The sequence below is a fragment of the Acomys minous genome, assembly GCF_964271855.1.
Source record: "Acomys minous genome assembly, chromosome: 4".
In the NCBI taxonomy this organism is placed as follows: domain Eukaryota; kingdom Metazoa; phylum Chordata; class Mammalia; order Rodentia; family Muridae; genus Acomys; species Acomys minous.
The window spans coordinates 114,079,196-114,096,188 of record NC_140486.1 but is presented as its reverse complement, the minus strand read 5'-3'; the positions used below and the strand labels follow the sequence as shown (position 1 = coordinate 114,096,188).

General features: G+C 45.9%; 1 protein-coding gene across 1 annotated transcript in view; it reads left to right on the top strand.

Moving 5' to 3' along the window:
* The window catches only part of ASB18 (ankyrin repeat and SOCS box containing 18), a 57,016-nt gene that overhangs the window by 13,357 nt on the left and 26,666 nt on the right, over window positions 1-16,993 (top strand). The window contains exon 2 of the mRNA XM_084779239.1: window positions 6,133-6,400. Within this exon, the coding sequence (XP_084635365.1) occupies window positions 6,133-6,400 (268 nt within the window). The remainder of the gene's footprint in view (window positions 1-6,132; window positions 6,401-16,993) is intronic.

The following is a 16,993-nucleotide window of genomic DNA, read 5'->3' as shown; positions in this document are numbered from 1 at the left end:
AGGTCTTCATGGATTTTCAGCAACTTACACACAAATTTACATTTTTTAAAAGTTGGGTTTCCATGTGAACTAGACTTGGCAAAGAAGGCAAAGCCTGAGTAGAGTCCTGGGGCTTTGCATTGATTTTGACCGAGTTGGAAAGGATGAGGCCGAGCATGTGGGAACACTTGGCCAAGCCAGTGTGCATGGGCAGTGTCATTAAGAGGCAGAATCAGGTAAGGAGCCTAACCCAGAGCATTGGATCAGAAAGGAGTGTGAGTCACACCCCTAAGGGATTTCCCACAGCTGGTGGGCAGTGGGGGGCTCTGAATAGCTCCTGTTGGGGTCTTCCACACGCTGATTTATTTTCTTGTGTGATCCTTGTAGATGGGGTTTTCATCTCTGAACCTCTAAAACCTAACAGGAAACCCTGAAACGTAACCATGTTTGACCAACGACTAAAGGAATGAATGGGTTGGTTTCCAAGTTTGTTGGTTTGTTTATTTAATAATAGCCAACAGTGCTTCTATTCTCCTTCTATAATAATGAGGAGGAGGAAAAGAAGAAGAAGGTCAGCTCTCTGCCAGTCTTGTGACATCATCTTCATGTCCCATTTGCAAATGTGACACTGTCTGCCAGGAGTTATTTTTAAAAGCACTACTCCCTAGCTACTAAATTCCAACTCAGACACTGAGGGAACTAAAACACAGAGGAAGCTAAATTTAGCCTAGTGCATAGCTCATTTTATCCGGAGACCTCTGACCCTCCTTTAAAAAAAAAAAAAACTCCAGTGACAGATTACAACAGGTTGGAAAACATCCTTCAGTTTAAAGTGAGGGGCAAGCTCAAGTTGCCTCATCTTAGAGCTGCCTGGAGCCCTCTAGAAGTGGATCTGATTACAACCCATTTCAAGCCGGGCATGACGCTGTCTTGAAAAAACAAAAACAAAAACAAAATACAACCCATTTCAGCAAAATACAATCTTGTGGTGCCCGAACTTGGAGAACGGAAGACTTGGAAACAATGTTGCTGCTGGAATGGGGGGGGGGCGGGGAGGGGTGGTGCCAAGCTCCTCCTCCAGCCTCTCTAGCAAAGGAAGGATTTATTTGGGCTCAAAGTTTGAAGGCAAAGTCTGCATAGCAGGGAGGGTATGACTGGAAGGGTGCCTCTAGCTAGGGTTGCCGGAGCATGGGCTGCTGCTCGTATCCTGTCCACAACCAGGAAGCAGAGAGAGATGAACACCGGTGCTTCTCAGCCCAGGACTCCAGCCAATGGGACAGTGCTGCCCACGCTGAAGGTGGGTCTTCCCTCCTCAGTGACACTGTGTGGGAAACCCCCTTGTAGACACACACCCAGAGGGCTGTGTCCATTTGGATCCTAAATCTACTCAATGAAAATTAACTATCGCCGTTCCGCCCATAGTCAGCTTGACACCCAAACGTCTCGTTTTAAATTCTAATCCTCCACCCCTGGGCATAAAGCTTCATTTTCCATCTCATGATGCGAAGTGCATTCAGTGCATTCCTGAAATTCTCCGCAGTCTTTAATAGTCCCAATCCTGTCCAAAAGTCCATGGCTGAGCAGCTGCCTCAGCGGATAAAGCAATTGCCACACAAAAGCACGGACTCGAGTTCAGAGTTTCAGATACCCATGGAAGGCCAGGCAGGCACGAGGGCTGCGTGTAACCTCTGTGCTGAGAAAGAAGAGAGAGGGGCAATAGCCTGGGCGAGCTGGCTACCAAGACTAGCGAAGTTAATTAGTTCTGGATTCATTTAGAAGACACTGACTCAATAAACAAAATGGAGAGCTAGTATTAACTTCAGGCTTCCACATGCGTGTGCAGTCTACATGTATGCACAGACCTACATACCCACATACAAACACATGTGCACATACCACACATACACACATTCAGAGAGAGAGAGAGAGAAAAGAGATCATCCAAAGTTCAAATTCTCATCTGAGACTCAAGACAAATTAGTTTTCTCTTTTCTTATTTCTTATTATTGTGTTTGGGGGTCAGGGAGTACGTGGAGATCAGAGGACAGCTTTGTGGAGTCGGTTCGCTGCATCCACCTTTATGTGGGTTTCAGGGATCGGGCTAGGTTGCCAGGCTTGTGAAACAGGCATTGGCCTGCTGAGCCCTCAAGATAAGCTCTTAACCAAGAGCCTCTGTAAAATAAACAAGCCATACTCTTCCAACACCCAATGGTACAGAGTACACACCACAGTCCAAAAGGGAGGAAGAAGCAAGGCATAGCCGTGAAAGACCAAACACCTAATCCTGCAGCTCCATATCTCCCGTCTGAGCTCCAGCTCAGCACACGCAGATTCTCTTGGTCCAGCTCTACTCTGTACCTGAAATCTCTTCGGTGGACATCCAACGGTCCGAGCATCTCCAGTGTCCTGAGGCCTCTACTGCAAGTTAGGCTTCCCTGTCACAGCATCGGACCATGGCTTGTCCTGGTCTCCTTTCAGAGAATCTAACCCTGCCAAGCCCTGAATGACCTTCCCTGCTTTCTAGAACCTTGGCTCGAGTCTCTGTGACTTGTGTAAGGCTTGGGTCACCTGGCCAGACAGTAAGTAAGAGACATGCTGAGTCTATGAGGAGAAATGTATGTGGCTGGTATCTGTCTTCGACGCCACGTGCACAGAGCAGCTCTGAGGCGGGCAGAACCATTTTTCCCTTTGGCGTTAGCATCTATACAATCACAGAGGTGAGTAAACACTGTGACATCTCGGTGGTCACATGACCATGGTCATATCAAGTGACCATTATCACATCAGAGCCCACAGAAGTTATAAATATACTGCCATGGGGCTCCAAGTAGAGGACAATTGAGTAATGGCAATAGAAATAGCCCACTCTTCGTAAAGCCATCTTCCTCTGCTAAAGAACCAACCCATCCTGAAATCAGTTGCTCTGCAATGGAGAGACAGCCAGAAGCGCTTGGAAGCAAGCTGAAGATCTTTCAGAAAATGAGCAAAGAGCCTCAAGCCAGAGCTGGGACTCCCGAGCTCGAGTTCCATGCTGCATTGGTTGCAGGAGACCTGGACCATATTCGGTTTCTCATGGACCAGTTCTTCCAGGATGCCAACGTAGTATTCGAGATCAGTAACGAAGAGCTGGAATGGCAGGTGACATCCCTGGCCACCTTTGGGCTCTCAGGTACCCTGGTCCCTCTAAAGCTCGGTTGTGCCTCTTTAAGCTTCTACTAACCCTCTGGAAATGTGTGCATCCTTTGTGAAGGTTGGGTACACAGACTCTGCCCTTTGGGAGTGCCCATAACCAAAGGAGGTCTGTAAACAAATTTAGTCTGGTGGGTGATGGGGAAATGACGTTTGAGAAGCACCCATCTGATGGTGGTGGGTGCATCTCCTGCCTTGAAAGCAAAGCCTTGGCTTAGCTGTTGGTCTCTAGCAGCTGGGGGAGTTAGAGATTAGACAAACCACAGTTCTGTGCAAGGTCCTTCTATGAAGCACTAAACACCATGGTAACCTGGCAGTGGGCATGGTGCCCTATGGCCCAGACAGCATCAATGGGGAAAGAGTACAAAGCTCTCATCAGACCCTCCTCTTGGAGCCCAGAGACGCCTGAAAACAAGAAAGATAGGCGAAATAAATCCATAGATCCTTGGGTCGTGTGTGTCAGGGCACACTTCTGCCACTCAGATGTGGCTGCTATGTGCTGAACCATCCAGACGTATGCAGTCTTTGGAAGCCTGTACTTAACACACACCTGCCACATGCTCCTGTGTTGAAATCTACCACTGCTCTGCCAGACCATAGGAATTTGAGGAGCTGTGGCCACTGTCCCAGATCCTAACCTGCAAGCTTTAGCAGGCTAAGAATCTGGAAAGGTGGTTCTTTCCCCTCCCTCACCTCACCCCACCCTCCCTCCCTCCCCTGAGACAGGGTTTCTCTGTGCAATCTTGACTCCCTTTGTAGACCAGGCTGGCCTCGAACTCACAGAGATCCGAGTACTGGGATTACAGGCATGCGCCACCACACCTGGCTACAAAGGTGGTTCTTTACCAGCACATTTCTGTTTATACCTCTGAGGGAACAGGACCCAAAACACACGGCCAACAAGCTATGCAGTTTGAGCTAAGCATGAGGCCTGCTGCCTGGGAGGTGTCAGTCCTAGTCTGGCTGCCCCGTCTCCTAGTGGGACCTTTCTGGGTGTCACTCCTTCACCAGCCCCAGACAAAGAATTCCAGCTGCTTGAATGCTAAGCCATGTTTATTTCTTTTTAATCACGTGCTACCCAACCCTGCACTCACATGTGCTCAAATGGCAAGATCTGTGCCCCTGCCCCCCCCCCAGGCTGTTAGCTTAACCCATCTTTTTCATGTTGTCAAATCCCAAAACCAAGTTCCTTCCCCACCCCACCCCCACCTCCATAGTCCTTTGACCCCTATGCTCCACAATCTTTCTAGAACACATCTGCAGGGCTGGATATTAGAATGTGCTAAACAGCAGGGGACCAAGGAAATGACAATCCAATTAATATATTGAGGACCAGGAAGGCAGAGGCTCTGGGCTACCTGGATTCCCTGCCCTTTTACCCAGCCGCTTGACTCCCCAGAGCAGACACAGCCCCTAGGAACATCCATTCTTGAGACAGAGTCTCTCATTGGCCCGAGGCTTGTCAGCTGGGCTAGGCTGGCTGAACAGTGGGCCCAAGGGTCTTCTTTCTCCATCTCCCTAGTGATAAGATTGGAAGCATGGACCAACCACCATTCCCAGATTTTGTTTTGGGGTTCTGAGGAATCTCCTCAGCCCAGAAGTTAAGTTTTCTTATAGGCACGAAGGAACCATCAGCCCAAGACCTAGGGAGTCTTGGCTCAGCAGAGTGAGTGTACAGAACTGGGGCAGGGGTGGTGGAGGCAGCAGGGTATGCTGGGAATGTCAAACACTCTGACAAAATAAGTAGACTCTATCTTGGGTAATATACCAAAGTAGGGGTACAAGGTATGCTCCTTGACAAAGACCCATCCCATCCCAGCAATCAGATTGTCTTCCCTGGAAAAGAGAGTCCAAACCCACCCAGACCCCGCCCTCAATCCCTGGGCCTCTGACTACTGTGACAACACACCAGTGGTGACAGTCCCTCCCCCCACTTTCCCCACTGAGCAAACAGCAAGCCAGCTCCAGGCTGGGCCTTTGGGACAAACAGCAGGCTGGAATTCTCAGCCACAGGCAGATAGGTAAGTAATGAGTGTGAGCTTTCAAAACAGCCCAGCGTGGGTCCCAGGAAGGAGGTGGCCTCATAAAGGGTCTCCTGCACAGCTCGTTACAGCCGCCTTATCGATCCTTCCATCATTCTAGGAAGCCTTCATGCCATGTGACTGCCTGTCCCTTGATGGTATTCTCAAGGGACTCCTCCCTCTACCCCTCCCACAAGTGCCCCTGGTCACTAACAACCTTGCCCCAGCTTCATGAAAGCAGAAGAAGTCACACATGGCATCTGTTCATTCATCTATCAAGAAAGCAAACACACACACACACACACACACACACACACACACACACACACCAGAATTATAAGGGCTGTGGACAGCTGCATGAAGCATCACTCTATAGCAACCATTTCCAAGGATACTCAGCTTCCCTCATCTTTTCTTCAGCAAGCCTTGGAGATGGGGTTTGGCTTGTCCGTTTGCTTCCCTTTAATGACAAAGGGGTTAGATGACAAAAGGTTAGATTCTGGGAAATTCTCTAGCCCACTCCTCTCTAAAGCTACCCTGCCCCCAAACCAGAGCCTATAAGAGATCCCTTCTGCACTGGAATTACATACATGCATGCATGCATGCGTGCATGCGTGCATCCTATTACCTCCCATCCTTCCTCCTGGACCAGCCTTTAACAGATTTCCAGCTGTCCCACATCTGAGAAATCTCCCCTCCATCACAGTAACGGGACCTATCTCAGTTGTCGCCCTCCCAGCCTCTTTCTCTTCTTCATCCATAGATCCTGTCTTTCACTCCGTGTGTCTCTCTGCTCTCTGTCTGGGATACACATTTCTAACAATACTTTCAGGTGACTTCGCTCTCAGACGCGGTTTCACTCTCTAGCCTTAGCAAATTGCGCAGCCCACTCGTCCTTCCATCTGCCCCCTTCGCCTTACATCCTACCCTCTCCCCCTCCCAGGCCTCTGGACCCTGGAGTACAAGCGGGAGCTCACCACACCGCTGTGCATTGCTGCGGCCCACGGCCACGTGTCCTGCGTGCGACACCTGCTCAGTCGCAAAGCTGATCCCGATGCCAGCCCCGGAGGTCGTGGTGCACTACATGAGGCGTGTCTCGGGAGCCATACCGCCTGCACCCGGCTGCTGCTACAGCATGGAGCAGACCCAGATCTGCTCAGCGCGGAGGGCCTGGCACCCCTGCACCTGTGCCGCACACCAGCCTCGATTGGGTAAGACACGCTCCGCACTGCACCATGGACTTGTCCAGGGACCCAGATTGGGGCGGGGGATGCGGGGCGGTGGGGGGACTCAGGCCTAGACCCAAGTCTGGCTCTTGGCCACGTGTTCTCTGACAGTGGTCCATACTTGCTTCTTTCCCCAGGTACTTAGTCGGGTAGGAACCCTGACCCCACTTCCCAGGCGAGGTACCTGCCTAGCCCTAGTCTCCAAGGTGGAGATTTCCTAAATCTGGTCCCCCACTTACGTGTTCTAGTCCCTAAATCTGAGACTATGACTCTAGTCCTCAGGCCCAGCATCCATCTGTTCCTTCGTCTCCAAGTCCAGGACACTAAGCCTACTTCCCACATCAGTGATCCTGACCCTGGTCTCTAGGCTTGGGATTCTGATCTTAATTGCCAGGCCAGTGATCCTGACTCACACCCTAGGCTGGGATCTTTCTGGCACAGGCTAGGATTAGACTGAGGTCAGACCCTTGTCCTTAGGCTATGAACCCCGCCCCACCGGCCGCTGGACCCTCCCAGACCCCGCCCCGCCAGCGCGGCCCCGGGCGGGTTAATTAGCGCTTGATTGCGAGCGCGCGGGGCGCCACGCCGCAGTAATGAGCCTCTGATCACGGCCTGCAGACGCGGCGCTGAAGAATGCTAAAAGGCCACTGGCGGGGTTGGAGACTGAAAAATTAGGGTTTTTAATGATAATTTTATGCAGAATAATTGTCACAGTGTGACATGAATGGTTAGCTCCTCGGGCGGGAGCTTCCGAGGCCCACAAGGACTCCACTCGCCCGGGTCGCGCTGCCTGGGGCCGAGAGGAGCAAAGGGACCCCAGCGACCTTGGTGCTGCTGCTGGGTTTTCTTGTCCGCGTTATGTCATCCCAATATTTCTTTTCGAATGTTCTAACCTCTGCTCTTGCGTTATATTTGCTCGGCTACTTTCGCTGTAGTGGCAATAACATAAAATCACTCCATCCCGCACTTGGATCTTGGCTGGAGTCCACTGCTCCCCACCTGCCCAAAGACACCAGGGTCTCCTGCCCTGTGCAACAAGTAGGCAAGGATGCAAGGCGCTGGGTCTAGAGTTGGGGACGCAAGGGGCTCTCAGACACCCACCATGTTCGCCCCACCCTGTGAAGGACATCCGTAAGTCGTACGTGTTTCAAAAGTCCAACAGTTTTTAAAATTTCATACTAATAGAATGTTCTGTCAGTGGTGGCGCACGCCTTTAATCCCAGCACTCAGAAGGCAGGGGCAGGAGCAACTCTCGAGTTCTAGACCAGCCTGCTCTACAGAGTGAATTTCAGGACAGCCAGGGCTACATAGAGGAAACCACGTCTCGGAAAACAAAACAAAACTACAAAACTGTACTATCTAGTTTCTTGCTCTCAACATAATTCTCCTGGGATACCTCCATATTGTCCTGAGTAGCCCATGGTTAGCTCAGTTTTCATGCTAAGTAGTATTCCATGGTGTGGGTATACGGATGTTTGGACCCCTGCAGGAATGTAGCTTAGGGCAGGGCTCCTCCCAGACAATTTGTGAGGTCCTGAGGTCAACCCTAGGTTGCAACAACAACAACAAATTAACTAAAACAACAAAAACATTTGATTGTTTCCCCGGTTAGGGCTGCTACAAAATCAACTGTCCTGGAGCTTTTATGCCCTTTTATAAACTTTTATTACTTCTGGGTTACTTTTGGGGTTGCCAAGAACTAGCCTGTCTAACGAGATTAAGAAGGTAATTTAAGTGACTACCCGACTGGTTTGCACAGTTGAGCCATTTGCACTTTCTTCAGCCCCTTGGATATTTGAGTGTGGACACACAGACAGCCACAGGGAAGCAAAGCTATGGCTTCCACCTGCATCTCCCTGGTTATATTATTTCCCAATTATATTGAACCAATTCACAGATATTTAATCCACATTTTTCTGCCATCTGTACGTCTTCTCAGGTGAGCTATCTGTTGGGATCCTTTGCCCAGATGTTAAACCCAGTGTTTTTGTATATAAAGAAACTCTGAGATCTCTTCACAAGGCCCTCATCACACACTAGATTTAATAAGCGTAGTCTCCCAGCCTCTGCAGTCTATTTTCTTCTCTTAACAATATCTATTATAGATAGAAGTGCTTTGTCTTGACAAAATTCAGTTTGCCAATGTCACTCTTTTAGGATATGGTGGTGGGGGGGGGGGTATTTTATTGCCTCACACGCCCACAAAAGTTTTCCATGTTTTCATCCACAGACTTAAATCTTACAGTCAGTCCTACATTAAAATCTGTGTGGAGTCCATCTTGCCCAGACTACAACCACCTCTGAGGCAAAAATAACCCCCAGACATGTTGTCCAGAACTTTCTCAGGAAACTGGGTAGACAAGAGCCTGTTGATGGGTTAGAAGCTCTGCCCTCAGGCCCCAGCTGCAGGAGCGCACTGGCGCTTTGGTATTAGCCTTAGGTAGGTTAGATCCACTCCACTGCTCTGAACTCACAGTGGCCCTCTGTTTCTGATCTGAATCCCCGGGGAACCAAACACTCGTCTTGCTCTCTCTCTAAGACCAGGGTTTGCTTGGGTAGATTCCCTCAGCTATCGGCACTATACGCATTTACAGAGCCGCCTGTCCCCTTCCCTTCGTCTCACAGCTCCTTGGGACCTGCTGTCATGTGCCAGAACTGACCTGATCCAGAAAAGTCTATGGCCAGTTTTGAATTCATTTCTGAATATGTTGTGAGAGGTGATCAAAGTGACCGGGGTTTTTGTGCCTTTGCTTTTCCATGTGGACATCAAATTGTTCCAGCAGGGATTTCTCTGGCTTCTTTCATCTACATAGTTACTCTGAGGCACACCCACACTGTTGTATGAGCATTCCGTACTCATGCTGAGCGGTGTTCCACAGTGTGGAATACAATTTACAAGGGTCCTCCAAGAGGATAGCAGAGTGGTCTGCCAAGACTTAGCTTCAGAAGTGGGTTAAACCTGCTGGTGTCGAAGTCCTTTCTTTCTCTACTCAGTTGCCTTTGCAAATTGCTCAAAACTCAATTAGTGAGAACTGAGTAGTGGCTTGTTCAGTAAAGTGCTTGCCGTGCAAGCATGAGGGTTGGAGTGGGAGCATCAGTAGTCATATTTCAAAGCCAGGGATAGTGGCATGCACTTATTTCTTTTAATTTTTTTTGAAATTATAGTAGAATTCTATAATTTTCCCCCCTTCCCTCCAAATATTCCAACGTGCACTTCTAATCCTGGGGAGGCAAAGGCATATGGGTCCCTAGTGCTCACTGGCCAGCTGGCCTCACTTACTCAGCAAGTGCCAAGCCAATCAAAGACCCTGTTCAAAAAAAGGAGGCGGGAGCTGGGCAGTGGTGGTTGAGTACACCTTTAATCCCAGCACTCAGGAGGCAGAAATAGGTAGATTTCTGCACTCAAAGCCAGCCTGGTTTACAGAACAAGTTCCCAGACATCCAGGGCTACACAGAGAAACACACACACACACACACACACACACACACACACACACACACACACGAGCTGGGGACAGTTCATAAAGAAGAACACTCAAGTTTGACCTTTGGCCTCCACAATCACACACATGCACAAATCAATTGACCATTTGTAGCTGGCATCATTTCTAGACTCTCTTGCAAAGTACACACAAAATAAGATACAATCCTACTGGCTTAACTGGTCATACCTCAACGAGCCCCGTTTTGTTACATCAACACTGAGAGGAAGAACTGTCATGGTGGCCACTTCAAATGGCCCTTGTCTCACACACTAAACCAAAGAGATGGCGTACAGCACTGTGAATAGAATGGTATCCCACTGCAAGCAACCAAATCTAAACTTCCTTTCACTGAGCAGCTTCTGTCTATAGCTCTGATCTGAAGGAAGTGAGGAAAGACACCCCACAGCCCCTCGGAACCCAGGAAGGGACAGGAACCTGACAGGATTGCCATGGGGGGGGGGGGCAAGTGGCCTTGTGATGGTGCTTTATAAGGACTCAAGAAAACAGCAGGGTCATCTATTAAGACTGTCTCAGCAGTCAGTCAAAGGGCTAGTGTAGCCAATATGGCCACACACAAGGTGGCAGGATGGAAAAGCCGTCTCCATCCTTACGGAATCTATTCATTTGTTTTCACCCCAACACAGCACTGCCTTGACTGTTATGACTGTGTTAGTAGACCTTAAGATAAAAGTAATCCCTCACATGTTATTTTCAGAGCTGCTTTGGCTATTATATATCATTTGCATGTCGTTTGAAATTCAGGTTCAGTTGGTCAACTTCTACATGAAGTCTTCTGGGTTTTGATTGGGACTGCCATGAGCACATACATCAGTTTGGGGATAGTAAACATCATAAACAAATGTTTAGGTTTAGGTATCCAACATATGGATACAATCCACACTTCTACTTTTTCAAGGTTCTTTTTTATTTCTCTCAACTGTGATTTGTAGTTTTCAGTGCCTGGGGCATGCAAATACTGTATAAGATTTGTTCTTGATTCATATGTACACACACACACACACACACACACACACACACACACACACACACAATTTGTTTGCTGGTTGGATTGAGAGGGTATTGCCGTATGGCTCAAGCTGGCTTCAAATTCATGATCTTCCTGCCTCAGCCATTTGAGAGCTCATCACAACTGCCCTCCTCCCTCCCTCTCGCCCCCACCCCACCATGTCCACTGTCCTAATAAACTTAATTGTCACCTCAACACAGCCTAGACTCACCTAAGAAGTAGCTGTCAATTGAAGGACTGCACAAAGCACACTGGTTGACAGGCATGTCTGTAAATGATTGTCTTGATTGTTAGTTGATGCAGGAGGGCTCAGTCCACTGTGGGCAGAATCATCCCCTAGGCAAGTGGTCCTGTTCTGCATTAAAAATAAGTCAGCCAAGCATGACCCCATGAGTGAGGCAGCAAACAGCGATCCCTTCATAGTTTCTGCTTCTTATTGTTGCTTGAGCTCCTCCCGACTTCCCTCCATGATGGACTGTGACCTGGAAGTGTAACCTAAATCAACCCTTGCCTGCCCTCTGTTGCTTATGGTCAGAGCATTTTTATCAGAGCAGTAGAAAGAAAACTAGAACACTGCTATGACCAGCTATTAATATTCCATATTTTTGGTGCCACTGGAGTCACAGATGGTTGTGGGCCACCCCATGTGGGTTATGGAAATTTTACATGGGTCCTCTGAAAGAGCAGCCAGTGCCCTTAACCACTAAGCCATCTCTGAAGCCCCAGTGAAATGTTTTTTTTTTTAATTTTTAGTGATTTTTTGAGCCATAATCTACCTTATCTGATACTAAAAATAGCTTATTTTAGAAAGCTGAAAGCAGTAAAAATAGTTTTTCCTGGAGAAGATTCTGCACCACCCCCCTCCAGTTGGTTATTCAATACCAAGTAGCCAGCCCTGAAATGACATACATATAAGTAACATTATACAAACTGAGTAGGTTGTATTTATATATTTAGATATCTCTCTCTCTCTCTCTCTCTCTCTCTCTCTCTCTCTCTCTCTCTCTCTCTCTCTTCGCTCCCTGTGTGTGTGTGTGTGTGTGTGTGTGTGTGAGTGTGTGTGTGTGTAACAACAGTTAAATAAAAAGAAGCCATGAATTTAAACTCGAGAGAACATGCAGAAGTGAGAACATGAGATATTAGAGGGAAAGAAGGGGGAAGGAAATAGTACCATTACATTTTAATTTCAAAAATTAAAAATAATAAAAAAAGAAATCATTTAAAATAGCTAGTTTAAATATCAATATGGTTCTGTTTTGACTAGTGTTAGCATTTTATATCTCATCTGTTCTATAACTACTGTGCAACAAATTAGCATGAAGTTAGACTTTAAACAACACATTGAAGGCCTGAAGAGGTAGCTCAACAGCTAAGAACACTGGCTGCCCTTGCAGAGAAACCTCATTCAGTTTACAGCATCCACATCATCATACATAGTTCATAATCTTTAATTTCAGTTCCAGAGGATCCAGTGGCCTCTTCTCACCTCCATGGGTACCAGGAATTAATGTGGTCCACAGACTTGCATGCAGGTACTTACATGTACACATAAAATTGACTTTTTGAAAACCCATTTATTACACCACAATCTCTGCGGGTCAGGAGTTTGGCCACAGTTTAGTTGGGTTTTCTGCTTTTTAAGCTTCTCAAAAGACTACACTGTAAGTGACATAAAGGCCTGTGGTCTCATCTGAATGGTCAACCAGAAAAAAAAAAACCTGTGGACAGGCAATACAGTTACTGGCAGAATTCAGTTTTTTTAAAGGACTGCTGGGTTGAAGGTCTCCGTTTTTCACTGGCTGTGGATGAATTCAGCTCCCTACTGCCTCAGTCCATTCCTGATGCAATGACAAAAATGCCTTAGGTTGGACAGTTTACAAACCGTACATATTTATTTCCCCATTTCTGAGGTTGGGAAGACCAAGACTTGGGTATCAGCAGATGCAGATCTAGTGAGGGTTCTGTCTGCTTCCAGCACTGAACTTTGCTGCTGCGCATTCATGTGGCATAAGAGGCAGAAGATATGAGAGCAATGAACCTGCTTCCCGTGTGCTCTTTCATAAGTACTACTTGCATCTGTGACCACAAAGACCTTAAGACCTAATCACTTCCTAAAGTTTATCCACTTCTTCTTTGTACTTTTCCACTGAAGATTGAATTTAAGGTGAATCTTGGAGATATAGAGTCATTCAAACCATAACCTTCCCTACATGGGTTTTCCTAGTGTGGCAACTTGTTTCAAAGCATGCAAGCTGAGAAAACAAAGGAAGTTGCCTTGCATGTAGAAGTAGCAATTTCTTGGCCTACTGGCAGAAAAAAAAAGTCTCCTTTAACTTTTTCCATAGAGTATTTATTAGAATCAAGCCAAAGGTCTCATTCATGGTCAGGAGAGAAAATAAAGGAAGTATTAAGGTAAAAAGTTTGCTGCTTGTTGAACCAGACTTCAATTTTAACTGGTTTCAGAGTCTTACATAACCTGACTGGCCTCATATTCATTATGTAGCCAAGAATAACATTGTACTTCTGATTCCTTTGCCTCCAGCTCCCAAGTGCCGAGATAATGTACATATGCCACTGTGCCCAGCTTATGTGGGTACTATTTTGTTTTCTTTTCTTTTGTTTTTTAATATCTCCCCCGCCCTCATCCTGGAACTCCCTGTGTAGACTACACCGGCCTTAAACTTAGAGAGCCACTTGCCTCTGCCACTCACATACTCTGTGTTTTATGTGGGTTTCTTACAGGCAGATTATAAAAAGCCCAAGCCTCTGCCTTTTAATTTGGTTTTTAGGTTGTTTACATTTAATGTAATTTTGGTCTGGTTAAGTTCAAATTAAAATTTAAATCTATTCTTTATTTTCTGTATCCTCTTCTGCCTTTTTTACTGAGTATTTTTCATTTTATCTCCATTTTGGCATACTATATAAATACAATTTTGGTTGTTATCGAGATGATTCTTTTTTAGTTTTGCCCTATACATTTTTATCTTATCAAGCAACATTAATGCATACTATAAAAATCATATATATATATATATATGCATGCATTTATTTCTTCCACCATCTGTGTTATCAGTATGGTACACTTTACTTATACATTTAAGTCCCACAATGCATTGCTATTGGTTTTTAACAGTCAATTATCTGCTAAATATGTTGAAATAATGCAGAAGAAGATTTTACTTTTACTTATGTAGGTATCCTTTCTTTTCATTGCTCTATGAGGATCTAGGACTTTATCTGTTATTATTTTTCTCCTGCTCCAAGGACTTTCTTCAACGGTTCTTCTGCTGAGAGTCTGCTGCTGGTGAACACTCTCAGTGTTTACCGATTGAAAATGGTTATTTCTTTTAAGTGTTTGAAAGGCATCTTTGCTGGTAAAGAATTTTGGGCCAAAAACCTGATCTTTCCTCTTTCCCATCCCTCTCATTCTTCTCTCTTTTCTTCTCCTTTATTCATCTCCTTCTTCTTCTACCTGCATATTAGACATGCATATCCACTGTCTTATAACCTGCATTTCTTCAACAAGAAATCTGCTTTCCTCCTTATCCAGATTTAGGAATTCTTTTGTATCATCTACTTTAAGCATTTGATAAGATGTGCTTATCAAATTTAGACATGTGTTGACAATTGACTTTTTAAAATTAATTAATTTATTTTTATATATACATGTATATTATTACATATATATATACAATAAACTATATGTAGATACAGCAAGAAGAATGATGAAACAATCGGGAATTATATAAATGTTACTTTCATAGTGTTTTGGCTATTTGTATTTGGCAACCTTGAAGAAAACATCTTTTCTATCTTGGTGAGTCTAAAATTCTGAATGTAAATCAATATCTATCATATCTAATCTCTATCAACTTAAAACATCTATCTAGACCTAAAAATGTCTTAACCCCTATACATTTGTTGGTCATCTGTGACTTCTTAGTTGCTGGGATATTTTTGATCAAGAATAAGATTCCCAGTTATAGCATGTTCTCACAGAAAACATAACATGTTCAATGATATTTCATGTGTAGTATTTACCATAACCCATACTTCCAAGGGTACGCATACAGTATTTACTTGTGTCTTATTCAGAGTTAAGGTTAGAGAATTCAAATGCAGGATCGTAGCCTGGATTGGATCCTGTCACAATGCATGGATATGAAGTGCGAGGGCCAAAATTCAGCCATCACTTTCATTACCATTAGTTCACCAGACTGTACCAATGTTAGTTTCCTAATGGTGGCATGTGTCCCATAATAACACAAGTCTTAACTTGAGGGAGAGCTGGATAAAGGAACTTGTGTGAGCTGTTTGCCCTGTCCCCACAACTCTCCTGTGAATTGGAAATAAGTGTTAAAATTAAGAAGGAGTTTCTTTTTCTCCTTCATTTTATAACTATTTTACTAAGAATTGTGAATGTAGGATCTACCCAGAGTGTAAACTACTGTGAGCCTGGACAGCAGCCTTATGATAAGCCAAGAGTTTGCATTCACATCATGAGATGCTAAGACATGGTGCTGGCCAGTAGCACTGCACGGCTTATGCACTAGACAGAAACTAGCTTCCCGGCACCGGCTGATTTTCAAGCACCATGCAGGACTAGGGCATTGTTTCATGGGGGCCCCTGAACACATCTCAGGATGGAATAGCATTAGTTAAAATCTCTTTTCCCCTGCCTTCCTCTTGCCTTTTCCTTTGGGTCATTTTTCTCTACTGTTTCTCTGTGGGCCAGCCTTTCCCTTTGGCCACTTAATTTGGGAGTCTCTTATCATTTGGGTCCTTCTCATGGAGGGTGGCCAAGGCAGTTTAAATTAAATGACGAATAAACCGGAAGTTCAAGCAGGACTATGAAACAGCTGGCTTAGAACCCCTCCAACGTCAATGAGCAGGCTGCAGAGGCTGGCGGATTCCATTGCACGCCTCTACAATAGTGGAGCCCACTGCCTCGAAGGATAAAAAAGTTAATAAGATATCAGGGAAGACTTGAGGGTGCAACTGGGCTTTTATGTTCCAAAGAGTCCTCCTAAAGACAGGACTCTGAGGAGGTCTTCTGGCTTCAGGGAGTATAAACATTGTCACTTTGACAAGAAAGAACTCCTTTCTCTGGGATCTTTTATACATAGTCAATTTTAGGTCATCCTTAATGGGTTTTTTGTTGGGTTTTTTTTTTTTAACCTCCCAGCATCAAGAAGGTCGCTGACCTACATAGAGAGCCATTTTGTTCCCTCGGTCTTCTGACAATGGTCCTTATACCAAGGGACCCAGCTCTGCCCTATCCCCTGTCAGTTAGCAATTCTCAATGGGCACAGGACATGAAAACCTTTGAGTCTCTGAGTTCTTGAGATTTTAAAAAAAATTACCTGTGCTTCCTTCTGAGCAGCAAGCCTCAGGAATTCGGAATTCAGCACACGGAAAGGGATATGAGAGACCTTTAATCTAGTGGCTGTTTGAAGAGATTTTTTTTTTCCAAAAAAGAAAAGTTTCAGTAAAGTTCCTCTGTTCCCCGCTTTGCAGGCTGCATGCCAGCCTTGCCCTGTTTGGTATAAGAGTCCCCCTTGACCCTGTCCACCGTTTTCTTTTGACTCTTAGCGATTAAAACCACAGATGGCTCCCAGAGTCCCTGAGTGTTGTTCTTGGCTCTCCCCGCCTTGATTTAAGCAAAGTCGAGAGGACTTGCTTCCTCCGTGAGACATATTAATAAGAAGCACACTGGCTCACTTTCTTGTTCCAGGTGTGTCAGTGCTAAGTGAAATGTAATTCATAAGTCAGAATCGGGCCAGTGAACGCAGCTGATGGGGTGGGGGCAGACATCACTGAAGGAAATCATTAGGCAATTCTGCTCTGGTTCTAGCCTGGCAGGTGGGACTATCTGAGCAGAGAGGGAAGCGCTATATAGACAGCCCTCGGTATCCACACAGCGTTGGTGCCAGGATATCCATGGGTACCCAGAATCTGAAGATGCTAGTCCGGTATGTGAAGAGGCCTCAGATTTTAATGGAAGCCACGCACACCCTCCGGGTATATTTTAAATCACCTCTAGGTTCTTAGAATGCCTACTGCAAT